Source organism: Pelophylax lessonae (genome assembly GCF_965119305.1).
Source record: "Pelophylax lessonae genome assembly, chromosome: 1".
Classification (NCBI taxonomy): domain Eukaryota; kingdom Metazoa; phylum Chordata; class Amphibia; order Anura; family Ranidae; genus Pelophylax; species Pelophylax lessonae.
Window position 1 is genome coordinate 496,831,430 of NC_138768.1, and position 14,389 is coordinate 496,845,818.

General features: G+C 46.3%; 1 protein-coding gene across 1 annotated transcript in view; it reads right to left on the reverse strand.

Annotated features, from left to right (window-relative positions):
• PIAS4 (protein inhibitor of activated STAT 4) overlaps window positions 1-14,389 on the reverse strand; it is a 192,701-nt gene that overhangs the window by 70,519 nt on the left and 107,793 nt on the right. The window contains exon 8 of the mRNA XM_082270879.1: window positions 3,486-3,559. Within this exon, the coding sequence (XP_082127005.1) occupies window positions 3,486-3,559 (74 nt within the window). The remainder of the gene's footprint in view (window positions 1-3,485; window positions 3,560-14,389) is intronic.

The following is a 14,389-nucleotide window of genomic DNA, read 5'->3' on the forward strand; positions in this document are numbered from 1 at the left end:
CACCGTTTTGATGGGCTTGTTAGTACCAAAGGGAATCTCTGTTTCAGTTGCCTCTGCCCGTAAAACCTCAAGTCTTAAGGTTTCCAGCACCGCCACAACTAGTGCGTCCACCAATGCTTCTTCCTTAATTATGGCGGAAGAATGCACGTCCTCCTCACTGTCTGAGGGAGCTTTACCTGAGATAACAGCCCTTGCAGAGGGACCTGCAGCTGCAGGGACCATCTCTGAATCTGAGTCAGAGGTGTCAGATATTATAAGGGTAGGCGGGGGTTGCTTTCTTGACCCCCGTCCCTGACAGGCCGCCTCCACCCGAGCCACCATAGACTCCAAAACTGCTGTAAATGCATCCATGCTCTGTACACCGGCGGGTCCCGAGGCCCCCTCGAGGGAAACAGGTGGGGGTACTTGTGTGGCAGGGTCCATGATTATTCCAGTAACTACCCGGAAACTTCAATCCAACTTAAAAAACTTTTTTTTTTTTTTTTTTTCCCAGACCCCCAGCGCCACAAAAGCCCCTCAGTGCTACCTGCTAGGGATCCCTATCGATCCCCAGGCTCACCACTTGATGCTCAGAGTTCACTTGCAACAGGTTACAGCGCTGTGTCCACAAACAGGAAGTCTTTTGGCTGGCTGCCCAGGAAGAAAGGAGGCGGCTCCGCCCTTCTGCACGCCTTCCGGCGCCTCCCCTAGCTCCACGAGGTGTTGGGAGTCACCTCAAACATGGCCGCCCCCATGCTGCAGACACGAGGCTACGCCAAAATGGCGGCCTCGTGCGATCTACGGCGGTTTGCACAGCATAGCGGCGTCCTGCAGTAACTAGGCATCGCAAAACCTCTCTCTCATGGAGATCAGCTTGACCGGCGGTACCGAACCCTGGCGGAACCGCATGGCCGTCGGGAGACCTGCTTCAGCTGGAGGAATGACCTGGCAAGCCACATCCCTGTCCTGTGACTTCTGACAGGTAGGATACTTCTTGTAACACAGTAAGCTTCCAGTGCTGCCACATATTACAATCATTTAAACATACTTTGTAATTAGATTGTCAGCTCCCAAACCAAGCCTGCTGGCTTTTTGTACACAAAAATCACACTCAATTAGGGGGATCTGTGACATGTTATAGGATAGAGGGGAACCCATCCTTACCATTACAGAGAGGGGCACGCGTTCACCACAAGACCCGTCAGGGGGAAAAGGGGAACATACTACTCACCGTACCGGAACCAGGCGGGCGCCAACTCCTGACAGTACCCCTCTCCACCGAAGTTGGAGGGCTGTCGACCAATACGGACGCCGTGACTCATGGTCCTTGGCGTTTCAGCGAGACGTTTAACTCGCAGGGTCAGTCCCTCCAGTGGGACAATGTCGCGGCCGACCCAGCGCGGAGCTATGGCCTGCACGCGCTCGTAGGCTGAACTGGGGTGACCACTGGATCTCAACATCCCGCCCGTCGACCCAGTTCAGCTTTCTTGCTTGAAGATCTCACAGGAACACTGGAGAAAAAAAGCTGTCTAAAAAAATCTTTTCTAAGAGAAAAATCCTGCCAGGACCGAAGATCCCAGCAAGGTATCTAGGTCCTTACTCCTGACTAGACAGAAAAAAACTGATTTGCTGAGGCAGAGAGAGAGAGAGGATATACCCTCTGGGACTGCCCCTAGGGTGTGGCCAGAGCATTTTATTTCCTGTCTAGTCCTACTCCTGTGGAGGCAACATAAACCCGAAGGTGCTGTATCACCAATGACTACGTCTGTCAATGAGCTAAGAGAAAAGGATTTTACGGTAAGATTTTACAAAAATCCATTTTTATTTCAGTAATACCATTCAAAAAGTGAAACTCCTATCTATATTTTTTTTTTTTTTTTTTTTTTTTTTTTTAGAGATCCGTTACACACTAATATATTTCAAGCATTTCTTTTTTTAAATCTGATTATGGCTTACAGCTAGTGAAAACCCTAAATTCAGTATCTCAGATAATTTGAAATTTTCATAAGACCAAAAAAAGATTGTTTGCTTACTGAGCAGTATGTCCATGTTAGTATGGTATGCACTCAATGTCTCCTCTTCTACTTGACAATATCCCAGATTCTCTATGGGGTTCAGGTCAGGCGAGTTTGCTGGCCAATCAAGCACAGTGATACAATGATCATTAATCCATTTATTGGTACTTTTCGCAGTGTGGTCAGGTGCCAAGTCCTGCTGGAAAATTAAATCCACATCTCCATAAAGCTGGTCAGCAGTGGGAAGCATGACGTTTCGTAGAATTTACAGGTAGAGGGCTACAATTACTTTAGACTTGATAAAACACCAGCAGATGACATGGCTCCAAAAATCATCACTGACTGTAGAAACTTCTTACTTGATTTCATGCAAGTTAGTTTCTGTGCCTCTCCACTTTTCCTCCAGACTTTGGGACCTTGATTTCCAAATTAAATGCAAAATTTTCTTCAGTCCATGATGATTTGTGTAGCCATGCCATCTGGTGTTGGTCCACTGTGTTTTATCAAGTCCAAAGTAAGCGCAGCCCTCTACCATGAAATTCTGGAGCACTGCATGCTTACCTCTGCTGACCAGGTTTGAGGATGCTGATTTCATTTTCTCGCAGGATTTGGCACCAGCCCACACTGCCAAAAGTACCAATACCTGGTTTAATGATCATAGTATCACTGTGTTTTGGCCAGCAAACTTGCCTGACCTAAGCCCCGTGGAGAAATATTTCCTGTCTAGTCCTACTCCTGTGGAGGCAACATAAACCCGAAGGTGCTGTATCACCGACTACGTCTGTCAATGAGCGATAGAGAAAATTACGTTTTTGATGATCTTCTAATTTTATGAGATGCACCTGTATTAACCTTCCCAGAAAGGGGGGCAAACCGTTTCCATCTTCTAGTTAAGCAGAATCCACATAACTCCACTAACTAAATTCTAAACAAATACAGCACAACGATCAATTTTCAAATTCATCTGGAAACCCCTAAGATCAAGGCTTGTCAACTATTTCCTATATTTCCTATAGAAAAGCTCCCTAGAGGGCTGGTAAGTACCAGATGCACAAATACTCCCTGCCAGCACAGATACCTCCCTTGGGTAGCCTACATGCCACTCGAAAACTAACTTTGGGCCTAGCTTTATATTGTGGAAACTTTCCTGGTTCCTATATACAACTTGATCTGGCTTTGCTCTTCACTGCCTGAAGATTTCAGACCCAAACTTAATTTTCTCTCTAAATCAATGTGACAAGGTACATTAAACAAAATGTTCCCCTTCCTTTATTGCCAAGGAGCTGGGGTTTATTCTTAAACTTTATGTTGGGTAACTTACAGTGTACATTGTTTATGGCAAACTCCATGTGGACAAAATGATTTGTCGCTCAAATGTGAACATGCAATTTAAAACTATTGTGGGGGGGAAAAAAAAAACATGTAAGCTTGCATATGCAATATGACATCAATGCAGCCATTTCTTCTTAATGTTACTTTTCTAAACCTTACCGGGCAAATAAGAGACACTCTAACTCCCGTAGTGGCAATTTCACTGTCAGGATCCAAACACAGCTTTTCTCTCACTGCATGAATTGAAAAGATTGTTACAATTCGTTACAATTGAATAGCTCAAAAATAGAACCAAACATACTTTAAAACACTTAAGAAAACACTTAAGAAGTTTAAAAAAAAAGTGCCTTTTTGTTTTGTTTTTTTTTATCTACTGGAGAGACACGGAAGTCTTAAACCTAGTACACAGTAAGTGCAATAAAAACCCACCAACATATGGCTCGAGTGTATGGCAGCAGGTCCGAGAGAGAGAAGCCAGTCGAAGAGCTCCCAATCAGGGCTCGCAGTCAGTGACTGAGCGCTGACCTAAGTGTTTACAACACAATAGTATGGCGATTTCCCCTGCTGTGTTAACATTGGATTGTTAGTACAGTGGCTCGGAACTGAGATTTTTTTTTTTCCCCCCCAACCCGCTGGGTTTTTAACGAGATGAAGAAAAAAAAAAAAAAGGCTAGTGGTGTGTACAAGGCTGTAAACCTTGGTACTGTGCTGCCTACAGTAGAATTAAATAAGGTTAAAACAAACTACAGGCCAGTAAACCTAGGGTATAATGCCACCTACATGCCTCAGTTTTTCCAGTATCCTAGGAGCATGGACGTTTTCTTTGGCCCTTTGGTTTTAAAGACAAACCTCTGATTTTTTTAGCAATTTTTTCATCAATTAAGGCTACAAACTGTATTGGAGGCGTACCTCTAATTTACAGCCATCCACAGCTTTGTCATCCTCAGCCAGACATTTGAGCAGTCCTGTATCCAGATCCTGCTGGACGGAATGCCGGGGGCTAGCATAGAAATGATCCTCGGGCGCTGGGTTCAAGAAGGTGCACTTTTCCGTTCCCACTCTTGTTAGGTTAGCTGCAAATGGCTGTCAAGGTCCAGAGCTGGCACCTGCACTTGCTCTGTGTCCCAAGTCTCAATGAGCTCTCATTTTTAAGTTAGGCATCGATATTCCCGGCTTCCTGTCGCCTTTGCAGTGGAAAGGCTTAAAGAAGTACTGATATCAGTTGGGTAAAATGTCACGCATGCCGTTCCTCTTGCCCGCCATGCAGTGTTGAAGAACTTCTGCTCTAGCTTGCAAAGAGCCACAAAGAATTTCACTTCTTTGGTTTGAGTCCGTTGGACCTAGTGATAGGCAAACTGCTCATTGGTTGAGTTTTATCCCTTTTAATATGGGATACACATGTGAGTTCAGTCAGTCAGGGGTAATATATGTAATTTACACGGTTTATTAAAGGAAGGCTATAATGCTCATTTGCAGCAGGGGGCAAGTTATGTCTGTACTATCAGGAAAACAAAACGATGTATGCGTTTTGCAAAGTGGTTTGACATTTGGGCGGCTGTCTTGGAACTGCTGTATCTTTACTTTTTTTTTGTCAATTATACACACACACACACACATATATATATACATACATAATCTCACAAAGGGGAGTACACCCCTCACATTTTTGTATATATTTTATTATATCTTTTCATGTGACAGCACTGACTAAATGACACTTTGCTACAATGTAAAGTAGTGAGTGAACAGCTTATATAACAGTGTAAATTTGCTGCCCCCTCAAAATGACACAGCCATTAATGTCTAAATCACTGGCAACAAAAGTACATCCCTATGTAAAAATGTCTAAATTGGGCACAAAGTGTCAATATTTTGCGTGGGCACCATTTTCCAGCACTGCCTTAATCCTCTTGGACATGAAGTTCACCAGAGCTTCACAGGTTGCCACTGAAGTCCTCTTCCACTCCTCCATGATGACATCACAGAGCTAATGGATGTTAAGAGACCTTGCGCTCCTCCACCTTCCGTTTGAGGATGCCCCACAGATGCTCAATAGGGTTTAGGTCTGGAGACATGCTTGGCCAGTCCATCACCTTTACCCTCAGCTTCTTTAGCAAGGCAGTGGTCATCTTGGAGGTGTTTGGGGTCATTATGTTGGAATACTGCCCTGCTGCCCAGTTTCCGAAGGGAGGGGATTGTGCTCTGCTTCAGTAGGTCACAGTGCATGTTGGCATGCATGGTTACCTCAATGAACTATAGCTCCCCAGTGCTGGCAGCACTCATGCAGCCCCAGGGTATGACATCCCCACCACCATACTTGACTGTAGGCAAGACACTTGTCTTTGTAATCCTCACCTGGTTGCTGCCACACACGCTTGACACCATCTGAACCAAATAAGTTTATCTTGGTCTCATCAGACCACAGGACATGGTTCCAGTAATCCGTCCTTAGTCTGCTTGTCTTCAGTCAACTGTTTGCAGGCTTTGTGCATCATCTTCAGAAGAGGCTTCCTTCTGGGACGACAGCCATGCAGACCAATTTGATGCAGTGTGCGACGTATGGTCTGAGCACTGACATGCTGACCCCTTACCCCTTCAACCTCTGCAGCAATGCTGGCAGCACTCATACCTCTATTTCCCAAAGACAACCACTGCATAGGACGGTGAGCATGTGCACTCAACTTCTTTGGTCGACCATGGTGAGGCCTGTTCTGAGAGGAACCTGTCCTGTTAAAACGCTGTATGGTTTTGGCCACTGTGCTGTAGCTCAGTTTCGGGGTCTTGGCAATCTTATAGCCTAGGCCATCTTTATGTAGAGCAACAATTTCTTTTCAAATCCTCAGGAGTTCTTTGCCATGGAGGTGCCATGTTGAACTTCCAATGACCAGTATGTGAGAGTGATAACGCTATATTCAACACACTGCTCCCCATTCGCATCAGAGACTAACTCATCACATGACACCGGGAAGGCAGAATAGCTAATAGGGCCCGATTTGGACATTTTCACTTAAGGGTGTACTCACTTTAGTTGCCAGAGGTTTAGACCTTAATGGCTGTAAGTTATTTTGAGGTGACCACAAATGTACACTGTTCTACAAGCTGTACACTCACTACTTTACATTGTAGAAAAGTGTCATTTCTTCAGTGTTATCACATGAACAGGTATAATAAAATATTACTTACAAAAATGTAAGGGGTGTACTCACCTTTGTGAGATTATATATATACACATACATATACATATACATATATACATACACACACATACACAGTGCCTTGCGAAAGTATTCACCCCTCTTAAACTTTGCGACCTTTTGCCACATTTCAGGCTTCAAAGATATAAAACTAATTTTTTGTGAACAACCAACAAGTGGGACACAATCATGAAGTGGAACGAAATTTATTGGACATTTCAAACTTTGTTAAATAAAAAACTGAAAAATTGGGCGTGCAAAATTATTCAGCCCCTTTACTTTCAGTGCAGCAAACTCTCTCCAGAAGTTCAGTGAGGATCTGAGGCCCCGTTCACATAGCAGCGACGCTACTTCCCAGGGGGACCTCCGAGGTCGCGGCGCGCTGCTCGCCCCGCGACCTCGGAGCAGCCGGCACGGACTTCATAACATTGAAGTCTATGACGGTCGCTCCGGGTCGCCCCAAAGAAGCTCCGGACCCTTTTTCTAAGTCGGAGCGACTTGTGTCGCTCCTATTAGGACGGGTCCGCAGCTTCCCAATGGAAGGCGACCTGTGAGGCGACCAGGTCGCCTCACAGGTCGCCCCAGTGTGAACGGGGACTGACTGATCCAATGTTGACCTAAATGACTAATGATGATAAATAGAATCCACCTGTGTGTAATCAAGTCTCCGTATAAATGCACCTGCACTGCGATAGTCTCAGACGTCCGTTTAAAGCGCAGAGAGCATCATGAAGAAAAAGGAACACATCAGGCAGGTCTGAGATACTGTTGGAGAAGTTTAAAGCCGGATTTGGATACAAAAAGATTTCCCAAGCTTTAAACATCCCAAGGAGCACTGTGCAAGCGATAATATTGAAATGGGAGTATCAGACCACTGCAAATCTATGAAGACCTGGCCGTCCCTCTAAACTTTCAGCTCATACAAAGAGAAGACTGATCAGAGATGCAGCCAAGAGGCCCATGATCACTCTGGATGAACTGTAGAGATCTACAGCTGAGGTGGGAGAATCTGTCCATAGGTCAACAATCAGTCGTATACTGCACAAATCTGGCCTTTATGGAAGAGTGGCAAGAAGAAAGCCATTTCTTAAAGATATCCATAAAAAGTGTCGTTTAAAGTTTGCCACAAGCCACCTGGGAGACACCAAACATGTGGAAGAAGGTGCTCTGGTCAGATGAAACCAAAATCTAACTTTTTGGCAACAATGCAAAACGTTATGTTTGGTGTAAAAGCAACACCGCTCCTCACCCTGAACACACCATCCCCACTGTCAAACATGGTGCTGGCAGCATCATGGTTTGGGCCTGCTTTTCTTCAGCAGGGACAGGGAAGATGGTTAAAATTGATGGGAAGATTGATGGAGTCAAATACAGGAACATTCTGGAAGAAAACCTGATGTCTGCAAAAGACCTGAGACTGGGACGGAGATTTGTCTTCCAACAAGACAATGATCCAAAACAAAGCAAAATCTACAATGGAATGGTTCACAAATAAACATATCCAGGTGTTAGAATGGCCAAGTCAAAGTCCAGACCTGAATCCAATCGAGAATCTGTGGAAATAACTGAAAACTGCTGTTCACAAACGCTCTCCATCCAACCTCACTGAGCTCGAGCTGTTTTGCAAGGAGGAATGGGCAAAAATTTCAGTCTCTCAATGTGCAAAACTGATAGAGACATACCCCAAGCGACTTACAGCTGTAATCACAGCAAAAGGGGGCGCTACAAAGTATTAACCTAAGGGGGCTGAATAATTTTGCACGCCCAATTTTTCCATTTATTAAAAAAGTTTGAAATATCCAATAAATTTCGTTCCACTTCATGATTGTGTCCCACTTGTTGATTCTGCACAAAAAAATACAGTTTTATATCTTTATGTTTGAAGCCTGAAATGTGGCAAAAGGTCGCAAAGTTCAAGGAGGCCGAATACTTTCCCAAGGCACTGTATATATACACACACACTCACCTCAAATTTAGTAAATAAATATTTTATTATACCTTTTTATGTGACACTAAAGAAATGACACTTTGCTTCAATGTAAAGTAGTGAGTGTACAGCTTTAACAGTGTAAATTTGCTGTGTAAATTTTCTGTCCCCTCAAAATAACTCACAGCCATTAAAAGGTCTAAACTGCTGGCAACGAGTACACCCCTAAGTGAAAATGTCCAAATTGGGCCCAATTAGCCATTTTTCCCTCCCCGGTGTCATATGACGTTAGTGTTACAAGGTCTCATTTGTAAATGGGGAGCAGGTGTGTTAAATATGGTGTTATCACTCATATGGGATTTTTGACCTACCGTAAAATCCATTTCTCCTTTGTCCATTGATGGACACAGCTCCTGATCCTTCTTAACCATTGAGTTATACTGCCCCCTACAGGAGTAGAACACTAGGCAGGAAAAAGCTAGACTACGCCAATGGGCAGTCCTGGGGGGTATACACCCACTCTAAGCTATAGGCACTCAGGTTTTGTTACAAGCAGTGTCAGAAGAAAGCCAATTCCACAGAGGGGTGAAGACAGAAAAATGGATTTTACAGCAAGTCAAAACTCCCATTTTCGCTTTTGTTCATTGACCGACAGCTCAAGATTCTTAACCATTGGGACGTCCCAAAGCAGTGTTAAACATGAGTGAGGAAATATCAGAAAAAAATTCCCAGGGGTAACCATAGCCAACCAGGTGATACAGAGCTCAATCATATACTGGAGCTCACCTGAAAAACAATACATCCTCACAGAGGGCAAACTCCTCTAACAGCAGCCAGCCAAACCTTGCGGCCAAAAGAAGTATCCACAGACGTCAAACAATCCCTTTACAAAAAAAAAAAAAAAAGTTAAAGTGTGCACCGACGACCAGATAGCCGCATTGCAAAACCTGCATCACTGAAGCTTGAAGACGAAAAGCCCAGGACACACTAAGCACCCTAGTAGAGTGCGCCTAAACAGGGAAAGGAGGCACCTGACCCCCTGATGCAATAGGCCTGAACCACCGTCTGTCTGATCTATCTGGATATGGTCACAGGAGAAGCGGACAACCATTTGTGAAGTCCGTCTGTGAGCACAGAGTTTGACTTCCTAAAAAACTCCATAGCTGCCAGGCACACACTAATTGCCCGGACCACATTCAAGACAAATTCCTTCAGATGTTTAGGCCTGGGACAGAGGGAAAGCAACACAATGTCTGCATTCAAATGACAGTCAGACCACCTTAACAAGGAATGACGGACAGAGGCAAAGCACCACCTTATCCTTGTGAAGCACCATAAGGTGAATGACAGGCTAATGCAGTCAGTTCGGACAACCTGCATGCAGAGGCGATAGCCTCCAAAGAGGGCCATCTTCTGGAGCAACGTAAGCAGGGAAACCTCTTGAATATTTTCAAAGAGAAGCTTTAGTAGAGCTGAAAGCACCACAAAAGATTCCAGGGTGGCAACAGAGCCTGCAGTGAAGAAACAGTATGCATCAGGGAGTGTGTGGCCAAAGGTTGTTGGAAAAAGACCGCCAAAACCCAATACCTGGCCCTTGATGGCACTCCAGGCTAATTTTTGTTCAACCCCCCCTTGAAGAAAGGTCAAGATCTGATCCACTGAGGTTGGATGAACCCAAAGGAGACTCTCACCACAAAATGAACGCCTTCCACGTGCGATAGTAGATATTCCTAGAGGCAGATTTCCAGGCTTTTAACAGCATAGGAATCACAGATTCGAAAAAAATTCCACCCTTCAGCTCAGCACCTGGCTTTCAACAGCCAAGTCCTTAAAGCCAGCGACTGTAAAAGCAGGATGAAAGATTGGTGGTCCTTGGGACAGCAGATCCTCCCTGAGAGAACGTCCACAAGGAGCATGGGCGACCAGCCATACCAAGACCAGTCTGGAGCCACTAGAATGACAAGAATCCCTTCTGCCTGAATACTGCACAGAAGTCGTAGCAGAAGTTTGAAAGGGCTGGAATAAATCAGACAGCCCACCTTCGAATACTGGATACTTACCGAGCCCTCAGGGCACTTCTTGTGCCCCCTTGGGGAAGCCCCTGAAGACAACTGTCTAATGAGTCAGACAAAGTCTGATCCCTCCGAGTTCCAGTACACTAAATCGGCAGTCTGGGCTCTGTTAAGAGTCCAATTACATAAATGATATTGCTGCGCCAAGTGAAAAATGATTCAAAGTGATAATGTATATATACAGAATAAAATGATATATACTAGTGTAAAAGCAAATCAATGCTAATACCAAGTGCAGTGAAGTGCAAGGCTATTTAAAAAGTCCCAGTGCTAGTGACCAAATAAATGGTAATATAAAGTCCCAAAAGCTTAGTGAAAAATGAATAGCCAAAAATCAAATCAAAATAAAATTCTCAATATTCATCTGTAATAAATATGAAGGTGCCACAGTGCTCAACACTCCACACAGGTGCTCCCAGTGACTAGTGCCAGATTAGCAGCTCACCTTAGGGATAGACTCCAAGGAGTCGTACACAGAGATCCTATGGACCAACAGCCTGTTATCTCCTCTCCAAAAATCTTCAGTTCAGCTGCCCTCCGAGTGCGACAGGAATTCGGCAAGAAATAAAGGGGAGAGGGGATCTGGTGCTCTGTTTTAAACACTTTATTTTCAATCATCACTAGATCCCCCACCCCTTTATTTCTTGCCGAATTCCTGTCGCACTCGGAGGGCAGCTGAACTGAAGATTTTTGGAGATGAGATAACAGGCTGTTGGTCCATAGGATCTCTATGTGTGTATGACTCCTTGGAGTCTATCCCTAAGGTGAGCTGCTAATCTGGCACTAGTCCCCGGGAGCACCTGTGTAGAGTGTTGAGCACTGTGGCACCTTAAAGAGGAAGTAAACCCTCCTCTGACACTTGTACCTATAGGTAAGCCTATAATAAGGCTTACCTAGAGGTACTGTAAATATCTCCTAAACATGCACAGTTTAGGAGATATTTACCTTACATGCAGCCAGTGACGTCACTGGCGCATGCGCTCTGAAGGAACGGCTGCTCCTTCAGAGACCCGTGCCGTGACCATCACTCCAGCACCGGGGCCAACACTCCTGTAAAGACCTGAGCTGCGGAGAGGAGACCAGGGTCAGTGCCACAAACTGATAATGCTCCTCGTCCATGACAAAAAACGGAGAAAGCACTGGTGACCAGCACACATTAGAATGTGCAGGTAGGCATCCTTGATGCCAAAAAAGCGAGAAGAAAATCCCCTGATGTAGGGACGCCACCATCATGTGAATGGACTCCATACGGAACCTTCTGTACTCTCACACAGCAGCTTAGCGCCTTGAGGTCCAGAACTGGACATACCTTGCCTTCCTTCCTGGGGACTGCAAAGCGGTTTGAGTATAAAACCCTTGAAAATGTTCAGAAGTCAGAACCAGAACAATCACCGCTTGAAATAACAAATGTTGCACTGGCCTAAATAGACCCCGTAAGTGATCTGGGGACAAGTGCAGTTTGAAGGGAAAAACCTTTCCAGAGGACAAGACTGAACTTGATCTTGTAGCCTGACAAAGTTACTTTGTGGACCCACTTGACCTGTACCAGGGAGGTCCATGGATCCAGAAACTAGCGAAGAAATTCCCCGCTCCCCCCCACCCCAGATACAGGTGAGGGCGCTCCCTTCATGCAGAGGTAGCCTTGTCCGCAGGTCTGGAAGAGCCCACCCGTGGCTTGCCAGACCAGTTCCTCTTGGAACCTCTGGTGGAGGCCCTGACTTTTGATCTCCAATCTTGAGATCCTAAGAGATGAAGCAGTCACTTAGGAGCCGAGGAGAATGGCCCACGTTTACAATGGGGCTCCTTGCCCTTGGTAACCTGCGGAAGAAGATAACTTTTCCCCCCCGTGAGACCCTTAATGTCATCCAAGGAAGCTCCAAACAGGCGACCCCCTACAAGAGGGAGATGAGATGAGGCCTCCTTCGAAATCTAGTCTGCAGGCCAGCATTTCAGCCAGACAATATGCCAAAGGACCACTGCTGATACGGACAGCCTAGAAATCAAAGAAAGGAGCCCCATCCCAACAGGCATCCTAGATAAAGTGTAGCCCCTGGACCAAGCAGTCCCCCAGCTCTGCAAAATAATGGGGGGGGGGGGGGGTTAGTTAGAAGCTGTTCTCCCTCCAGGTTCAGGTGTAAAAGCTTAACCCACTCGGTCAAAGTTCGCGACATCTGGGTAAGAGTGATTATGGAACCAGCCACAGCGCACATATGGCGGGCCAGAGCATCAGCCCTATTAGCTTTGTACTGTCGGGGACTCCTCAACCGGGATGAAGGTAACCCAATCTGGACCTGGAAACCGGCGAGTCCACTACAGGTGGAACTGTCCACCTTTTACGCAGTAAATCCTCATAAGGATACCGCAAGCAAAAAACGCCTAGCAATCACTGCGTTTTGGACAACCCCACTGTTTGTGACAATGTTGTCAAGGTAGGCATAAAGAGGAACACCCTCCCTGCTTTGGAGGGCCTGTGGGTGCAAAAAGGAACCGGAGCCTCCAACGCGGCATTAGCCGCATCTCCATTTTTAAAGTTTCATGCACGGACACAAACAGTGCATCCACCAGTGCCTGTTTAAAGAGGAAGTAAACCCTCCTCAGGAAGTTGTACCTATAGGTAAGCCTATATTAAGGCTTACCTATTAGGTACTGTAAATATCTCCTAAACATGCACCGTTTAGGAGATATTTACCTTTAATGCAGCCAGTGACGTCACTGGCGCATGCGCTCTGAAGGAACGGCAGATCGTGCCGTTCCTTCAGAGCCCTGTGCCGTGACCGTCGGCTCCCGCGCGCGGGAGTGACGTCACCGCGGCTCCGGCCAATCAGATGGCCGGATGCCGCGATCCCGGAAGACGGGCGACTATACATGTCGCCCGTCATACAGGTAAGCGGACGGCACGGCGGGGGCTCGTTCTAAGGTAAGTATTTCATAATGAGCTAGTATGCGATGCATACTAGCTCATTATGGGTTTCTCTTTCAGGATGTAAAGAAGAGAAATTTTTTTTTTTCTCGGTGTACAACCTCTTTAAGCGCAGCTAAAGAAGCAGAGGAATCATCCTCACTATCTGAGCACTCAGGGTGTGTGGACACAGACCCATGAGTGTTGCTATATACTAAGCTCACCCAAAAAACAAGCAGGAGAGGCCGCCAACAGCAATCACGCAAAAGGGGACGCTGTCTAAGGGTCCACAAATAGACCACCCATTGAACACCGCAAAAAAAAAAAAAAAGTGGGGGGGGTTGCCCTCAGAGGACATAATAGTACATAGCCCGCTTACAACAGGGCCGCTCCCCATAATGCAGTTGTGCAGGCAGGGTACCCTTGCTAATGCTCCACACAATGGCTGCAAGACTCAAAAATAAAGCGTCCCCACAGCGCCACCCGATCCAAGGGTGATGCCAAGCTGACTATACGGCCCAGAAAGCCGCTGCCTAAATTTTTGTGGGGGCCCAGCCGCAATTGCCCAGATCCCAAGCCGGCAGATGCACAAAGGAAGAGTGGGGCCTTCAGTTACATGCACTGGGGCTGCCCCCCAATGGCGGCACCAGACTGAGCCGCATGGCCTAGTAGGCCTCGGCCTATATTTTTGTGTGTGCCCGGCCGCCAGCACCAGCAGAGTTGACCAACAAGGGACAATAAAGAAGGCAAATGGGAGGCAGTGGCTTCACCAGCCCAACAACCGCCACAGGGAGCCCAGAGGACATCCCTGCTGTAGTCACCAACCCCCAGGATGGCAGGAAACCCTGCTTAACCACCTTGCTGCGTAACAACGGGGGACACCCACAGTGGACGAAATTTTAGAGGGGCTGGGGGAGGGGTCCGACCATGCCAGGGAGGGGCCCACGTGCACCCCAAAACCCTCCAGCTAC